The sequence below is a fragment of the Falco naumanni genome, chromosome 7, assembly GCF_017639655.2.
Source record: "Falco naumanni isolate bFalNau1 chromosome 7, bFalNau1.pat, whole genome shotgun sequence".
NCBI classification, from domain to species: Eukaryota; Metazoa; Chordata; class Aves; order Falconiformes; family Falconidae; genus Falco; species Falco naumanni.
The window spans coordinates 16,294,439-16,312,281 of NC_054060.1; the positions used below are offsets into that span (position 1 = coordinate 16,294,439).

The 17,843-nt window shown below is 37.0% G+C and overlaps 1 protein-coding gene across 11 annotated transcripts in view; it reads left to right on the forward strand.

The window, feature by feature from the left end:
- The window catches only part of DMXL2 (Dmx like 2), a 55,066-nt gene extending 37,409 nt beyond the window's left edge, over positions 1 to 17,657 (forward strand). The window contains exons 26-45 of one of the 11 annotated variants that reach the window (XM_040600402.1): positions 687 to 763; positions 1,390 to 1,520; positions 2,194 to 2,442; positions 3,353 to 3,391; positions 4,027 to 4,208; positions 4,566 to 4,696; positions 5,709 to 5,794; positions 6,032 to 6,233; positions 7,303 to 7,420; positions 8,218 to 8,280; positions 8,678 to 8,764; positions 8,864 to 8,985; positions 9,744 to 9,882; positions 10,487 to 10,547; positions 10,634 to 10,761; positions 12,317 to 12,394; positions 12,979 to 13,070; positions 13,660 to 13,712; positions 14,825 to 15,042; positions 16,167 to 17,657. In XM_040600402.1, coding sequence (XP_040456336.1) covers positions 687 to 763; positions 1,390 to 1,520; positions 2,194 to 2,442; positions 3,353 to 3,391; positions 4,027 to 4,208; positions 4,566 to 4,696; positions 5,709 to 5,794; positions 6,032 to 6,233; positions 7,303 to 7,420; positions 8,218 to 8,280; positions 8,678 to 8,764; positions 8,864 to 8,985; positions 9,744 to 9,882; positions 10,487 to 10,547; positions 10,634 to 10,761; positions 12,317 to 12,394; positions 12,979 to 13,070; positions 13,660 to 13,712; positions 14,825 to 15,042; positions 16,167 to 16,376 — 2,466 coding nt within the window. In that variant the 3' untranslated portion in view covers positions 16,377 to 17,657. The remainder of the gene's footprint in view (positions 1 to 686; positions 764 to 1,389; positions 1,521 to 2,193; positions 2,443 to 3,352; positions 3,392 to 4,026; positions 4,209 to 4,565; positions 4,697 to 5,708; positions 5,795 to 6,031; positions 6,234 to 7,302; positions 7,421 to 8,217; positions 8,281 to 8,677; positions 8,765 to 8,863; positions 8,986 to 9,743; positions 9,883 to 10,486; positions 10,548 to 10,633; positions 10,762 to 12,316; positions 12,395 to 12,978; positions 13,071 to 13,659; positions 13,713 to 14,824; positions 15,043 to 16,166) is intronic. The other 10 variants (XM_040600404.1, XM_040600405.1, XM_040600403.1 and 7 more) reach the window with 10 other exon arrangements.
- Positions 17,658 to 17,843: the final 186 nt, after the last annotated feature.

Genomic DNA, 17,843 nt, shown 5'->3' on the forward strand with positions numbered 1-17,843 from the left:
TGAACACAGGGTGGGACAAAAAATGTTTACATGTTTAACAGTTTGTCAGTACCATTTTTTCCACACTGTGGATTTCATCAGAAGTTCCAAGAAATCCTTGTATTCCTTCTGTTTAAGAACTGGAGTGTTCCCATTGCATTGTGAGGCAGTAATAGTATTATTCTTGTTACTGCTGGAGACTTCTGGAAATTTATAAGTAACTGAGGTAGCAAAGAGATTACAGATAACACATGATACAACGTTTACAGAAACTTTTGTATTTTATGCATACTGAGCAACTACTACTATGCTGAACGGCAATGTTATATAATACAGCTTCCAGGAGCTTTTCGTTATTATATTAATCATTCCTTCAGTATAACATACAATATATTAAAATTAATATAAAATATAATAAAATATCATATTAATTATTCCTGCATCCATTGCAGCAGTTGTGTATTAAAGTTAATTATTTTGACCTAATATTCGAAGGATTTGGCTGCAATCAAATGATCTTGAACAAGCAGTTGTGATTTTCTAAGTACTGTATGTAAACTTCAAGTAACATTCAGTTACTATTTGCTGAACTTGGATTAAAACTACATTCCTGAACAGCACATTGCCAGTGCTGTTTAGAAAGAGTTGCAGTTTACTCACCTGTTAGATGTAACTTATGTATGGCTTATTGGCTCTTTCTATTTTAGGTGTACACACTTCATTCTTTAGCAGCTTCACTTTCTGCATCCATTTATCAAGCACTATGTGACAGCCACAGCTACAGGTAAAAACAGAAGTTTTCTTGCAGTCCTACATTTGAGTATGCTTTGCGTATCCACGGTGGAAATTCTTCATGCTTGTTGCTAGCTTTGATATGCCAGAGCAGTTCTACACTGATAAAACAACACCAATCGTTCAGATATTTTCCAGTAAATAATAGGAAAATCTGGTATCACTCTCACTTGGGATGCTTCTGAAAAATATTTGAATGCTATTTTCCACAGCATATTCATTGCCAAATAGGGGTGCAGGGGAAATATTTGAGCTAACTGAAGTCAGGTTGCAGTTAGTTTATATCCCAAACCGTACCTGGAAGAGAACGCTGTAAAAACATTTTAAAAAAATTTCTTCAGAACAAATACATTATCAAAAATTTTGAAAAAGCCTTTTTCAATCTGGAGCTATGCATATAATATTCAGATTGGTAGTGCCACATGGAAACAGTTTGAGTTTTAATAAGAAGATGCATTTTGTATACTGTAAAATTATAAAGTTCTTGACTTAGTCCTATAGAATTTTAAATGTTGTGTTTTCTGATTAAAATGAGAAGCATGTGTATATACTAATACTTTATTACAAAAATATTCTAAAATAGATTCTCATCAGAAAAATATATTAATTTGTATTTAGCAGTCAAACAGAAGCAAATCAGTTTACAGGGATGGTTTATCAAGGACTGCTTTTGAGTGATCGACGCAGACTGAGGACAGAAAGTATTGAGGAGCATGCAACTCCAAACTCATCTCCTGCTCAGTGGCCTGGTGAGACAAAAATAAGGTTACTTTTAGCACCACATCTCAAAATTATTTCACTGTCCTGTAATACGATGGATGATCAGTGATGGATAAGTGTTTCTGATTTAATTCTCAAATTAATAATAGCCTTTAACTTTTTTATGTATCAAAACGATAAACTTCCTATATGGCAAATATCTTGCTGGAAGAAGAGACCGTGACCTTTAGGATAAACTCAATAAGCTGATAATTTGTCATTCTAAAATGTTTTCCTCCAATCTGCCTCACCACCTAGCAAAGCTATTTCCGTTGGGTGTTTCTGCAGTACTCTGACATCTGTGCTTGGTGCAGCCACCAAAACAACTGCTCCCAATCTATGAGCATAAATTAGTATTTTGAGGTCGGCTGTGGAAACAATGCAGGAATTTCACAGGCAAACTGAACCGCCCATAGTATTTGCAGAGAGTTACAATGCAGAAGTCCCACGCCCAAGAAGGTGCTTTTTAATTTTGATCTCTATGATTTTAGGAAAAATACTAATAGTATACTTCACCTGAATAAAAGTCACGTGGCTATTAGTAGTATATGTTTAACATAAAGCATAGAGGTGAAACATTTCCCTTTTTTTTTTTTTTTTTTTTTCTCTCCATTTGTACTCCTACTCATTCAACACAGAACTTTTCCTCTTTTCTCTTTGCAGGTGTGAGTTCACTTATAAATCTCTTAAGTTCAGCTCAGGATGAAGATCAACCCAAGTTAAACATCCTGCTTTGTGAAGCCGTTGTAGCTGTCTACCTGAGTCTCCTTATACATGCCCTTGCAACAAATTCATGTAATGAATTATTTCGACTAGCAGCCCACCCTTTGAACAGTCGAATGTGGGCTGCAGTTTTTGGTGGAGGAGTGAAACTTCTTGTAAAACCTAGAAGACAGTCGGAAAACATTCCAGGTACTTTGTTCTCTAAAGGTCATACTAAGTGATTTGCCTTTTTTACCTTTTAGCAATGTAGCAGAAGGGATTTCCTTCCTTTTATAGACAAAACCCAAGCAAGCAGAATTTAAATATCTACTAGCAAGAAAACTTACGTTAATTAAAAAGCAGAAAAAATATTAGTCTTGCTGGGTGCCGTTACAAAGGACAACTGCACATTTTTAATTTGCCATGAAAACTGTACAGTTATATTGCTAATATCACCTTTAGATGCTTACTTATAACACTTTTCAGAACTTTAAGTCATAATTTTTAGTGAAAAAATAGATTATATAAATCAGCGTTAATACCTATGGGTTTCTGCATGTGAGGGGTCACCGTTACTGTTTAACGACTGCAGTAATGGTGAAACAGTATTTCTGAAACCAATTTTTATTGCAAGACACGATTTCACCTTGCATAAGACCACAGAGCAGACATATCAACCTTCTCTGTCAGAAGAATGGTTCATGCATATGTAAGCTCCAACTAAACCCAGGAATTTTGCAAAGACAGATGAGCGTGTCTTAATATACTGCATGAGGAAAAGCACAAGTGAAGATTGAATTCAGCCTCTGGAGGCAAAGGCAAGGACAACCATTTGTCATAGACTTAACACTGCAACAATACTGAAAATCCTGCCACACAGACTTTGGAAACAATGATAGGCTTGAAATATATGCAAAAATCAGATGTTCTATACCAGGAATATAAAACAAAACAGTAATGAGGCAATGCACCGAATAAGTATGCACAACAGATATTTGTCATTCATGGAATAACTTAAACTCATTTAGGGCAGTTATTTTCACAAGATGTTAATATGAATAATTTTATATAAAGTCATGTCTTCATTTGAGATGTATTCTGTTTTCCTTTAACCTGCAAGCTGCTACAGCTTCTGATGTTTCAGAGGATGGTAATGAAGGTTTGTAAAAACTTGCAGTGTAGATGAATGTTAGTAGTGGCTTTTTTTAAAAAAAGTTTTTAAATACCTAGTTCCATTGTAATAAAGTAAGTGTGATCTCCAGTGTTGCTTTGCCAATAACACTTTGAAAAACAAATTCCCCATTAATATTTTGATAACTATTAAGACATTTTAAATTGTAACACTTTTAAAATAGACTTCAGTTGTCTAATTTCAAATTTTCTTCACTAGAGAGGTCCTTGGTTTATATTTTAAGTAACTACTGCTACTTGTGCAGTTTACAGTTAGTGAAATTGTATCTATTATTTTTATTTCTCAACAAAATTTCTTAATTTTTTTCTAGAGACATTTTTCAGCTAAAAGCTTTTTACTTAAGTTCTTAGGGGGTGTAGCTTTTAATCCAGACAATAAAATGTATTTCTCATGATTTATCCAATGTATAAATGCCATCGTTACTGAATTTATCATGTGAACTTTTGTATGATTACACTTACTTTATTTAGGCTGGCTTTGATTTCTGAACCAGTAGAAATTAGTACCAGTAACAACAGTTTTAGTTGCTTCAATCATAAAATGCGGCCACCGCTTCTAAAGATGCAATATTAGTATCAGCTTTTGAAATTACTTGAATTTAGCACCACCTCTTCCATCAGAAGAAATGGATAAACATCGCCGTCGGTTTAACATGAGGATGCTAGTGCCAGGAAGACCAGTAAAGGATAGCACCGTACCACCACCTGTACCGGCAGAGAGACCCTCTTACAAAGAAAAGTTTATCCCCCCAGAACTCAGCATGTGGGACTATTTTATGGCAAAGGTAATTGAAAATGGAAGATTCTCATAAAAGTTCCTAAAAGCATATTTCTTCTCTGTTAACTTTTAAAGGACGACAAAAATAATGTGAAAATTTGGAGGGGTTTTGTAGTGAGCTGCAGAATATTACCCTTGTAATAAAAGATGAAGAGCCTACAAGCCTATTACTTACAAAACATGTCTCTTGCCCATAATAGGGATTAACGCTTTTTCCCTTTCTACTTTTTTATGTTTTAGGGAAACTTATTTATAGGTTAAGTTGTTGTCATTTACGCTCTGTGACAGTGATAACTAAAGTAAGAGTTGAATATTAAAATATCAGAAAATTGCTTTTATAGCAGGCTTTTATTTTGCGTTGCAGCCATTTCTTCCTTTATCAGACAGCGGTGTTATATATGATTCTGATGAAAGCATTCACAGTGATGAGGAAGAAGATGATGCTTTCCTCTCTGATATACAGATCCAGGAACACAAAGATGCCAATTCTTACAGGTTAGCAGAAATTTCCACTATTTTAGAATACTTTGTTATGTGCTTACCTTTGCTTCCAAATTAAAGAAAATACAGATCCTCTGCACTGTCCAGATTAAATAAAATAATTTAAAACTGTGGATGTAAGTATTTGTGGTAGTGGGATTATGGAAGTGACAAATTCTCATCACAGTAACAGTTCCCCATTTACTGCCAAAGGAAAAAAAAAAAAAAACCAAAAACAAAACAAAAAAAAAACCCAAACACAAAGCAACAAACAGGATTAGGAAGTCAAGGCTGTGTGGTTCACTCTTTTTTGGTGAGGGGAAAAACACAAAAAATCCCTATCTGCATTTTTAAGACATTTTTAAGAACATGAGGTAGGTACCACAATGCCAGCTCTAGAATGATGGTTTAGGCTGATGATTCAAGCATGGTCTTTAGTCTTTGAATGAGGGCCAGATTAAATAGAACACATAAAAGAGCAAATATTACAAGATAAAATGAAATAATGTGGATAATCTCAGCATTGTAATAATGGAGAAAAATGACGGCTCTCTTGTGTTCTTCAGGCCTTTCATTAGTTCGGACAGCTTTACTGTACAGGATTTGTATCTTTAACATCTGTGAGACTCTTTCAGTGTGGAAGCTTCTGCCATGAATGCCAAACTCAAGTAATTGTCTCATCTATATTCATCGTGATTTCATGGAGAATTTCAGGAGGTGTTTCAGGGGGCTTGTATTTAATACTCGGTCTTGCAGAGGCCCCTGCACACTCTTTTATCTGGGGGAAGAGTACAGTAGTGTGGGATTTTTAAAAGAGGAAAGAGGATGCCATCTGTTGCAGCAAGGTGCCCTCAGAGGCACCCTTATGTTGCATAGTTGAGATATAAGTAGCTTTATGGGTCTGGTAAATCTCAGTGAAGCATCTACACTGTTTCTCTAATCTGTAAATTTGGTAGAAGGATAAAAATATTGTGCAGATAACTGTTAATGTTGTTTTAACACAACTAGATCTATTCTTTTTATACAGCTGGGCTCTTCTGCATCTGACAATGGTAAAATTAGTTCTGCACAATGTTAAGAATTTCTTTCCCATTGCTGGTCTGGAATTCACGGGTATGTTAAATTCTGCTTCATATTTTATTTTTCTGTATAAGTGGTTTTCTTGGTTTTTCATTTTCATTTTTAAATTTAAATAATTCAATACAGTATTTCTTACAATTGCCAACAAGTACATTTCCTTTCAAGATTTTTTTTAATGGTTCTATTATTCTGGGGTTTTATACACACTGTAATTTAAATGATTTATCCTTTTTTTCCTCTAAGCCTTAGTTTGTTAATATTTCTCTTTAGATCTGCCTGTAACATCACCGCTGGGCATTGCTGTAATAAAAAACTTGGAACACTGGGAACAGATTCTTCAAGATAGAATGGATCAGTTCGAAGGCCCACCACCGAACTACATCAATACTTACCCTAGTGACCTTGGCGTAGGTGCAGGACCAGCTATTCTCCGCAATAAAGCAATGATTGAACCTGAAAACACACCATTCAAGTAAGTGTGGGTTTTTCTAGCAAAACCACGTTCTTTAATCATTGAAACGCTAGAGGCTGTTTCCATCTAAAGTTAAACAGCCAAAGGAAGGTTGCCTAGATCTTGGGTCTAGCCAATGCTGTACAGAAACCACTTTCCCACGTCCCTTTGTTCCTTCTTATGCAGCTGTCTCCCACAGCAGCCTTTCCTCATTCTGCTGCACCTTTCAAAACTGCAGCAAGAAAGGAAAATAAGAGCTGAGCTTCGAGGACTACAAATTAAGGGCAATAGCTGCTGCTGGGAAGACCATATTCAACCTCTTTGACTGTTCTTCCAGTAGCAGCTGTCTCCTACCCTAGCTCAGCAACAAAAGAAAAGAATATTAAGAATTAATTAAATAATTAAGAAAATAATACATGCAGATGTCAGGAGGAGGAGAGAAAATTGAAGTATGATCCTTGTAAAGCCAATCATCCTGTGTTTAGACCAATGTCGTGCTTGCAGGTATCTTTAAACACAGATAGCGAACTATGTTTTCAGCTGAAAAATAGATTGCTTTTCTAAATATACTAAAATACAACTTCAGGTTTGCTCATTATATATGACTTTGGATTTGCATGATTGATACTGCTATAGAATTTTGTTTTATTAAAATATCCCTACAAACATGCACTGTTTCTTTCAAAGATATTTGTCCTTACATCTGAGGCAATGAATTTTAGTTGGCTCATATATAAGCTAAGTATTTGTGAATTATTTTGGATACTGAAAGAAAAATGTAGAAAAATTCTGAAGGGCCAGCATAATTCCAACATAAAAACAGTTTTATTAGAGTGCAAATATAGGCATAAAGGCAAGTCAGCAGGTTAAACTGTAGTACTTGGAAGTTATTAACATACTGTGGAATTTTAAAAATGCAAAAAAAAAAATTCTCTTGATACTTGAACAATTAGAGCTTAAACTTGGTGGGTTTTTCCTCAAATGCACCTGAAGTTCAGTCTTTCTTTATCTTTTTTTTTCTGTCCAGCTTTAATTACATTGACGCTTTTTCCTTTCTTTTTTTTTTTTTTTCCCTTCTTGTTCTATCCAGATCAAAGGATTATTCGGCTCTTCCAGCAAAAAGGCTCTGGCATTTTCTTGTGAAGCAAGAACTTCTTCAGGAGACTTTCATAAGATATATATTCACAAAGAAAAGAAAGCAAAGTGAGGTAAACAAAGGATGTAACTTTTTTTGAAAAGAACCCAATTATAACTGTACCTCAGTCTCTTCAGTATTTCTTTTAATTTTTCTTTCCTTTTTTTTGTTGGCATTTCAGTTTTCTTTCTTTCATTTAACAGCATCTGGATTTTTTTTTAACTCAACATGACTTTCACATTGTTTATTGAAATACCAACTTAACCGAATATTTTTAAACAAGACATATCTCACCTTACCTTTATGTATTTGAATATTGTCCTAATATAGAAACAGAACACTTGCAATAACAGTAATAAGTAAATAAATTTGAATATTTTTGTGTGTCATATTGAAAAAGAAATTTAAATAAGCTATTACTTTGTGTATATGTATATATGCATGAGTAATATATACATATAAAAGTAATATTATATAGTAATATATAATATGGGGTTTTACGAATTGTACCAGTTACAACTGTGAGGAGTTCTAACTGAAAATTTAAACCAACACATAAGTACCATGGGAAATACAGTATACTATTTAATGTCTTTAAGAATTCCTGTAAGTATGGAGTTTGTGTGTGTATTACTCCTCCATTTATTTACTCTATCATACATTTTGTGTTCATCTAGGAGGCATTACATTTTAAGTGAGTTTGTTTAGATTCCTGTCTTAGTTTCTGTGCCTTTTATAAAAAGTTAAAAATACATTTGTCATCATTTACTGACAGAGTGGCCTTTAAAAATCTAGTTTGGAATGTTTCATTCTTTTTTTATATTTGTTTGTGCATGTGTTTTGTGTTTGTGACTGTGTGATGTTATGTAGTCTGTAGAAGATCGTGTGGAGCAGGTCAAACAAAACTGCGTAGCAGAAGATCACAAAAACAAGGTAGTATCCCTTCTCCCAAACCTCTAGCACATTCTTAAAAGTTCTGTGGAACTGGCTTTTCTTTCTCTAATGTGACTAACAGAAGCTATGTGTTCTGTGTAGTCTGTGTGGCACGCTTTTAATCAGCGAATTAACTTCGGATGTCCTGATAATTGGGATGAGTGAACACCTTGTAAATAGCATTGCACACACAACTTTGTGTTTCTTACACTCAAATAATAACTTTTGGCTTCTAGAACACCAAAGAGTATGAGAAGTCTAAAGTTTAGCTTCCTAAACAATGCTGAGGCCACTGAACTTTTCTTGCATGAATTCTGTATAGATTTTTGCAGTCTGAATATATCTATGACAAAATGGATTTTCATGCTACTTGAAATTGCTTATACATGTTTTGTAGGTTGAAGCAGATCTTGGCTACCCCGGAGGGAAAGCAAAAATCATTCACAAAGAATCAGATATGATAATGGCATTTGCAGTTAATAAGGTAAGCCTCAAATACTGCAAGAAGAAAACTGTACAAATACTACAGTAATAAAAACATCTTAATTATAGTTAGCATAAATTTTCTATTTGTGCTGCATAGGCAAACAGCAATGAAATTGTTTTGGCATCTACGCATGACGTTCAAGAACTTGATATTTCGGCTCTGCTGGCTGCTCAGTCATTTATATGGATTGGAGAAGAATATGACCGAGAGTCTAAAAGGTAGGATCGTTTTTTGTGGTGGTATTCAAGAGCATGGCTCTGCTGTGAGGCTGCATGTACAATACCTGTGTAAGCAGAGGTGGGTCACACAAAAAAAGTGAATCACTCCTCTTCAGTAGATTTCAGATTGTTTTACGAAAGAGTGAGGAAAGGCAAAAGAACAATTACCGTCTTTGTTTTACTCATGGAGAAAATACAGTTTTGAGGAGTTTGAGTATTTTGGGCATGTCTGTGCTGCACAGTGAAGTAAAATCCCACAGTGCATAAGCTAATAAAAGACGTGCTACCTTAAAAACGCTGCAGTTGCATCACTGCAGCACTGAGGCTAGTTGCAGTAGTTGGTGCTAGTTGCATAATGCAACCACCCAAATTACTGCCTCCTCCATTATTGTGCCCAGAACTGTGAATGTATCGGCTGCAGCAAGCACTCGTCTATACCACACACCATTGCACAGAACAGATACACGTATGGACAGGCAGGTCAGGAATATTCCAACACTATTCTGCTCAAGGGAGCAACATCCCTCTACCACAGCTGGGATCATCAGTTAAACCTTACCTGTTGAGGTTAAATACTGATCGCTTTGGAGCACGTGGAAAGCGTTTACACAATGTAAGTGCAGGAATTACCAATTTGTAGTCTTGTTATAATCACTTTCCCTACGCGCTGCCATTAGGCTCTTGATAATGAGATAAGCAAACAGCGTTGGTAGCAAAGGAATGTTTGTTTAAAGCAGAGCACTGCTGTTCTCTTACAGTTCTGATGATATTGACTTCCGTGGTTCTACCACAACGCTCACTCAGTCAACTGCACCCTCTTTTGGAGTGAATCAAATACAACCATCTTCATCTATGCCGTGGCTGGGCAGCGGCCAGACCAGCACTGGCGCTGGTGTGGTAAGTACTTGTGTCACCTGCAGCTCGGGAGACTGTTACTTGTTTAGTGTATTGGTCAGTAGAGAGACCTAGTGTGCACTAGTCATGCTGTTAGGTCAGTGTTGATGTAAAAGGCCTACGATGACCGAGGCCCAGCCAAAAAGGTGGCCAAGCGAAGCATTTCCTTGTATATCGTGGCATAGAGTTATCGTGGTATAAACAATAATGGGAAAGTCAGGGGTTTCTCTTTTATTGTGGGAACTCTGAGGTAGGACCTGGAATTTCTGGGGACAAAAGAAAACAAAGCAAGCCAATCAAAACCGGAACAATCCCAAACTAAAATACTCACATTGGGACTAATATCAAAAGTATGTACCCCAACCTGTGCTTAAGTCCTTTGTATAATAGAGGGTAACGTTAATACTATTTGAACTTTCATGTTTAAAAACCTCTCGTAAACAGGCTTTAGTTACTATACTGCAACTACACGTCACTAGGTACAAAGAATGTTAGCTTAACAGGCTTTTTTTAATTGGGGGAGACTCACCATGTAGTAGTGTAAACAACATTGAAGAGTGTGTTTGTGTCTTTTTTCCAAATTATTTTAATTTTGTTTTATACGAAGCTTATTAAAAGAAATCTGAATAACGTCAAGAGGATGGCTTCACATCCAGTCCATCAGTATTGTAAGTGAATCACACTTAATAGTATGGAGTAGATAATTTTCTATAAAATACTGCAGCGTTAATGAACACCTATCCTATAATCTCAGATCTTACAGGAGCACAAGATGGTAGCGTTCGCATGTTTGAGTGGACAAGGCCCCAGCAACTGGTGTGCTTCCGGCAGGCTGGGAACGCTAGGGTTACAAGAATGTATTTTAATTCCCAGGGCAATAAGGTAAGTACAACAGTTAGGATTTTCCCTTTTCTTTCATTCATAAGGAAATCTTTGGTTGCACTGTGACCTCTCAAACAGCTTAACTGGTGACACACACAACCGCTGAGATGTCCCAGAACGATGGCATAAGCAGTATCGTATCACGACTGTGTATGGAAGCTTTGTAATAAGACTCTGACCCTTATTCTCTCCTTTCTCTTCTGTCAGCTTCACACTGCTATCCCATATCCCATTTGCTGCATTTTCAGACTTCTTGTTCTCCCTGTTCTAAAATCTGTTCTGATTTTGGATTTGGATTTTGATCGAATCCAATTGATGACCTTTTTAAATTAAACCTATTAAAAAAACACACTGAACTAACTTACTTTGTAGAAGCAAACTTGTATCAATCTAGGAACGGCTCTTCTAGAAGTGCTTCATACTTTGTATTCTGGCCAAGATAAAGTTTTGACAGAATGCATGACTAGAAGATACAGATATATAAAATGCAGCCTATTAGTTGAAGAATGTAAGTATACTCCAGTGCAGCGGAGAGCAGAAAGAGTAGAAGAGAGCCATACAATTTGGCCAGAAATGACTCTCTGAGGTATATGAGGTGCAGAAAACAGAGCGGACAAAGAAGAAAATTGGGAGGAATACCCACCTCTTCAGTATTTCATGTTGCCCATTCTGTTTTTTTAGCAGGTCTTCTCACTGAGAAACTATTTAACTTCATTATAGTTAAAAGCCATAAAAAGTGAATTAAAGGAGTTTGGCTGTGACTGTAAGATAGCTATAAACCAGCAAAGTTTAGAATTAGTTTGAAATATAAAGTATCTCCCAGCATACCTATTTTCAGGCAGCATAAAATCTCATTTAAACTTTTTTAAAAAATTAGTGGTTTGATTATGTTTTGAGATACTGCAATCTTAACATCATGTGGGAATCAATTTTAACCAAGAACTTAAGATGTACTAATAGTCCCCACTGTTTCATGTGGAGGTCACTCAGGCAGGACTTGTGAAACCTTACTAAAAGGAGGAAACATTAAAAAAAAATTATAAGTATTTCTTAAAACATTTTTAAAATACTTACAGGTGTAGAATATGCTGTATAGAATATACAGTATTAATTGTTATGCGTTATGGTTTACAAATAAAGCTCAGTCATTTTACCGTTCCTGATACAGCATAGTCCTTCCGTAATCGTTCTTACCGCGTTTATGGCACGCTGTCACGCACCTTACATTACTAAGCATTATCAAGTAGGGTCATGGAGTAACAATGCCTCTGTGAGCTTTAGATTTGACGTTAGGATTTGAAAGGTAAGCTTCCACACTTAAAAAGCCTCCATTTCCAGAAAAGAGTGAAGTATGTGGGAGAGAATCAATCATTAAATAATCATTAAACAATCAGCTCTGAACTCACTTGGCTTCAACTACTTTTTTATACCTGATGCTCGTTGATGATAGTCAGTGGTTTGGTGGGTTTTTTCCTGAAGTCAGCTGTTTACTCTCACAAAGTAAGCATCCCATAACCAGTACGTTACGCTAACGAATGCGGTTTGTTCCTGGCAGTGTGGTGTTGCTGATGGTGAAGGATTTCTGAGTATCTGGCAAGTAAACCAAACCACATCAAATCCTAAGCCCTATCTGGTAAGTAAACAGAAATTTTTATTTTTTTTCTTTGTAAAGAGGAAAGTTAAGTCTTTGAGACTTCAGACAGGCCAAGAGTGTAAAGAGTTTCACTGAAATGTTTTTGATTTTGCTGCTTTTTCATTGACATACTTTATCAAAACAACTTTGTAGAATTTCCATGATGCGTCTTTGGAAAACTGATTGCATGATAACCATAAACTGCAATGTAATTACAAATACTACTTCAGTATTATCCATGATTAAATTAAAAATCAGAGCTGACAGTGATGACTTTACGATCTCAAGACTCAGTCAAAATCTTCAGTTCTTTTCACTGCTTCTTAGCAGTACATGAAAGACCATGCTTAATTTGAAATTCAGGTTGTTATGATACACTTTGTTGTGGATTTGTTATAGTTTACTTCTTATTTTAGTATCTTTTTATTTTGCACTGGCTTTGTAATCCATTGCTCCATTCCCTGAGGTTTCAAACTGTATTGCCTGTCAGGCTGTCAACATTTAAGACTGCAGTTACTGATAGTAACTTCTAATGCAGGCTACAACTGGTAAGATTGCATCTTTTTGGTTTGTTTTTTTAACAGAGTTGGCAGTGCCACAGTAAAACCACAAGTGACTTTGCATTTATAACCTCTTCAAGTCTAGTTGCTACATCGGGACAGTCCAATGATAACAGGTGTGTTTAAAGAAACAATGAGGAATTTCACCAAATCTACCCATTCACCTCCATAACTCGTTAGCTTTTGTGCGTTAACGTGTGGCTGACATTTTAAGGCTCAGTGTTCTGAGCTTTGTTACAGCTTGAACTTGCCAGATGATTTATTTCAACATCATTCCTTCCGTTTCTTGTTTCCCAAATTTACTTTTTGTGAGGAGTGGTCAACAGTTAACCAGTTTTTTCAAAGTGTATTCCAAATGTCACTAGTCTGGCGTGATGCTGTTGCTGGGGGGAGAAATACGTTCAGCAAAGGCAAGATCATTCTTTTTCTCCGAAAAGAACAGCTTCTGTAATTTCTTGGTACAGCCTAGGATTAGTTCACATCCTAAAGGTAGAAAGCATAATTCCGCTAAGAAGCATGAAAGAGCACGGAATTAAAGCTCTTAACTCCTTGCACATGCTCTCCAATGACTGCAGAGAGTCAAGGGCCTCCTTGTTCAGTCCTGCTGTCTAGGCGCTGACACAGAATGTGACACTTTCTAGCTCATGTCACCCCATGAACCACTTCGGAACAGGCTGTAATGACTTTTTCCGCCCTCCCCCTCAGGAATGTGTGCCTCTGGGACACTTTGGTTTCGTCTGGTAACAGTCTTATACACGGTAAGTGCTGCAGTGAAAATTAAACCTCTACTTCTTATTGGCTAAGGAAATACAGTGTGTGTATGCATTTGGGGCAAGGGGAAAAATTTTCACTGGGCAACTGTTGTAGATACATGTTGCATGCTAATGCCTACACCAGAACTCGTGGTGTATAGTCTCTAGCATGATGTTAGTCTGCTCTGTATAGAAAAGTATGAAGAAAGGAGGTCAACCATACACGAAGCTGGTTTTCCAACACTATTAACGAAGTCTGAAATACCTGAATACATCCTGAAAAAGATATTAACAGCTGAGCAGTTAAGGCTGCATTATTGAACTCTTACCGGTATGCAGGCTTTCACTTAAACTGTCACTGAATTAAGATATCCAGTACTCTGCTGGAGCACAGAGGAAGAGGCAGCTGTAGGTAATAGTAGAAGCAACTCCTTCTGTCTGCTGCCCTTGGCTTAGGGCTGGGTGCCTGAAAAGATGTTTGTGTCTATTTGACCAAGTTCAATAATTTCTTTTTCATGTAAAAAAAACAAAGCAAAATTCTAGCATGTTGCTTTATGAAAGAAAAATATGCATAAATGCAAATATAATATCCTGGGCTTTTAAAAGAGCAAATTCATCTATCTTAACATGTGCAAACAACTGCAGGACTTTAAGCAACAGGTGCATTCTGAGATTTGTATTTTAGAACTAGCAGATTGCACAGGAGTTCAGCCTCATTTTAAAGAGACTGAGTCAGGGCTCCTGTGAAAAACAGGTTAGGAAATTAGAATATAGTAAATATCTATAACGTAATTAATACTTAATTTAAATTTGTAGCTATGCTATCCTTTTAACTCGGGAATTTAATTGAACATAATATGGTGAATTTTTGAAATTCAGGTATGTGCCTGTATTATAAAATAAATTAAGACTGCCTGTCATGCTTGCTTTGTGCATTAGATCTGTGTAGCTCTTATGAGAGCAGAAAGCTGTCAGCTGATATGACATTACCCAAATGAAGGAACATATCTGTCAAGTTAGAAAATATTCAGATAACAATTTGCAGAAGAAGTGAATTTTAAGGTCAAAAACTACTTACAGTTTCAAATCTATTAAATCCCGACATCCTTCTTCTTCAGCCTTCACTTGCCATGATCATGGTGCCACAGTACTTCAGTATGCGCCTAAACACCAGCTGCTGATTTCTGGAGGCAGGAAGGGATACGTCTGCATCTTTGATATCAGACAGAGGCAAATCCTTTACACCTTCCAAGCGCATGAATCTGCCGTTAAGGCCCTTGCACTGGATCCTTCTGAGGACTACTTTGTCACGGGCTCAGCAGAAGGTAACATGAAGGTAAGGAAAGTCTCGAGGCGCTCAGCCGTATAGGAGAGCGTTCAGCTGATATTGATGTCAGTTGATCAGCACGCTGTAAATAGCCAGATGAATGCAGTAACAAAACAAAAACAAACCCCCAAAACCCAAACCTACATTTGATATACGCGATGTTTGCCTTACAACGTGTAGAAAGTTTATAATTTAAACTTCAGTATACTAATACCCTTCTAAAGCAAGTAGGTTTAGTTCTTTGCTAAAGATTAAACAGTCTTTTTAAAGCTACGTGACTGAACTTGAAGTGCATTATTTTGAAATCTTGACTTTTCTCTCTTAAAAATGTCCTGGTTTTGCCTTTGGCTGTCTCTCTTTGGAACGCAGGGGGCGCTCGGCAACTTCAGTATTGTGTAAAGTTTTTGTAGCGCCAGGTTCTGTTTGTTCTCTGATACTGTACCCCCATGCAGCTACTGAGATGTTACAGTAGCAAGGAACAACAACCAAAAAAACCAACACGGAAATACAGTCCCTGTTTTAAAGGGCTTATTTCCTGAATACTAAAGGAAAGAAATAGAAGGAGATGGCAGAGAGAAGGTGGGAGCAGGTTTTTTGCTTTTGGCCGGACCGCATACTGTTGTGTGGGCTTTCTGTGCCTCTGCAGGCTTTGTGGCCCGGTCCTGATGGGGGCTCCCGCAACTAGGGACACAGCAGGCAGCTCAGCCAGCCGTGCCACTGCTCTCATTAATTACGCAGCTTATGCTCAGCAGCATTCCTTAGCAGGAAAGCTTTTCCAGCTGCTGGAAAGCTGACAAGAGTTATCTCTGATAAAAATGCAACCTGTCAATTTCTGCAGCTTTCGGGGCGGGGGGGGGGGATCCTGGGAGGGGCACTATTGACCAGGGGACACAGGGCAGCATCACCAGGCCATGTACCAGCTGGTCCACATCAAGGCAGCCTCTTGCTGTCTGGCCTGTGCTTCTGCAGGAGCCTCTCAAGACTCTTGGACTTGTTGCAATTGTTGCTAATCGACAACAAAAAATACCTTTTCTCTTTGAGTAGGGTTTAGAGCAGCCAGCAATGTGGAACAGAAAAAAAACACAAATCCTAAACTTAATCTCCTTTTGTCATTTGTCATTCTTTTGATACAGGTGTGGAGACTGACTGGCTATAATTTAATTCATTCATTTAAAAATGAGCACGCTAAGCAGTCCATTTTCAGAAATATCGGTGCTGGTGTCACGCAGATTGAAACTGTGCAAGGCAATCGTATCTTCTCCTGTGGAGCAGACGGCACACTGAAAATGCGGGTTCTTCCCAGTGCTTTCAATGTACCTTCAGGCATTTTTGACATTCTGTAGCATTGTGAGCTAATCCTGTTTTTATATAATGTCCATTTAAGTAGCTAAAAACACAGTGATACCCACTGTGGAAAGGAAATGTCGTTTCCTTTCAAAGCAGTTACTGCAGCATTAAGTATGATGGGGAAAGATTAAAAAAAAAATAAACAAACAAACACAAACCACTTTTTCAACAGGTGTGTTTTGAGTATGCCCACAAGGATCACCAGGGTGGAAATGCACGACTGTAAAAATAAAGAATTAAACCCAGCACAGTCAGGCTTAGATGGGGTTATCGCTCAGTAACTCTCAACTGCGTTTAGTAAGTGTATTGTAAAGATTCTGACAGCTGTCAGTCACTTAACAAGCACTGTGGCTCTACAAGTCAGTAAGCATTTCTGATGTGATTCTGATTATTTTTATTCAATTTTCCCACTACCTGAAGCATGTGTACAACTCCTCATTGTAAAATAGTTTAGTTTTAATTAAGGGTACTCAGTGTATTTGATTTTCATAAGAAAGTGTAATGGATGCAAATGCTGTGGAACGTGCAATCAAGAATGTACTGTGAGACATGTATCATTTTATGTGGAGATATTTTTTTTCCCAGTTAGTATTAATACACACTTGATACTGTAACTTGCACATCAACACATTTTTAAATGCAATGGGTTTTAATTTGCACACTATTGTCCTTTCCTTCTGACAACTCCATTTTCTATTGGACACCTGCCTTTACTTTAGGAATGTACTGTAAGCACTAAGTGTTTGTAGTGAAGACATCCACGAATTCTAACCAGCTTTTAGTTTTGAAATTCATTTATCCAGAAAATAACTTCATTAAATGAAGCTGTTAAAAGAATACCAATGGAACGTATAATGCCACATTTCAGATGAATGTCAGGCTTTATGTGGCCAGTTAGTAAATAGTGGATAAAACTGGTAATTGAATTATTACCACAGTATATTGTATAAACTATGCAGAGTTCAATATTGTTTGCTTGTAATATAACTAGCTACTGTTGTCGGATGTATTTTTCTGTTGTAAACAAAAAATATGTTCTTAAGAGACTGGAACGGATGTCTGCATATTTAAATGTTAACAAACTGTCTTATTCCTCCAATGAAAATTTTGATGTCTGTGCTGTGTTGTAAAATATACTAGAATAAAAAGCACCTTTCTCCAAAGGTGATTTTAAATTGCAGGCTGTGATGTAGGAGAAGTATGAAAAGAAAGATGAGTAAATGTCATTGTTTAGTTTTCCCTTTGTAAGTTAAATAAATTACTTTTATTTCAGGGAATGGTCCATTCCAGAACTCCTCCTTATGTTTAAATTAATTTAACTAAACCTGTGTGGGCTGATGGGATAGTGCCGGAGCGAGCTGAACCGTGACCTCACACCGTGCCGAGCTGAAGGCCGAGGAGCTGTTTGCATTTTATTGTAGCTGCCCTAGCAGCACCGAAGGGTAACAACTCAGCCCCCCCCC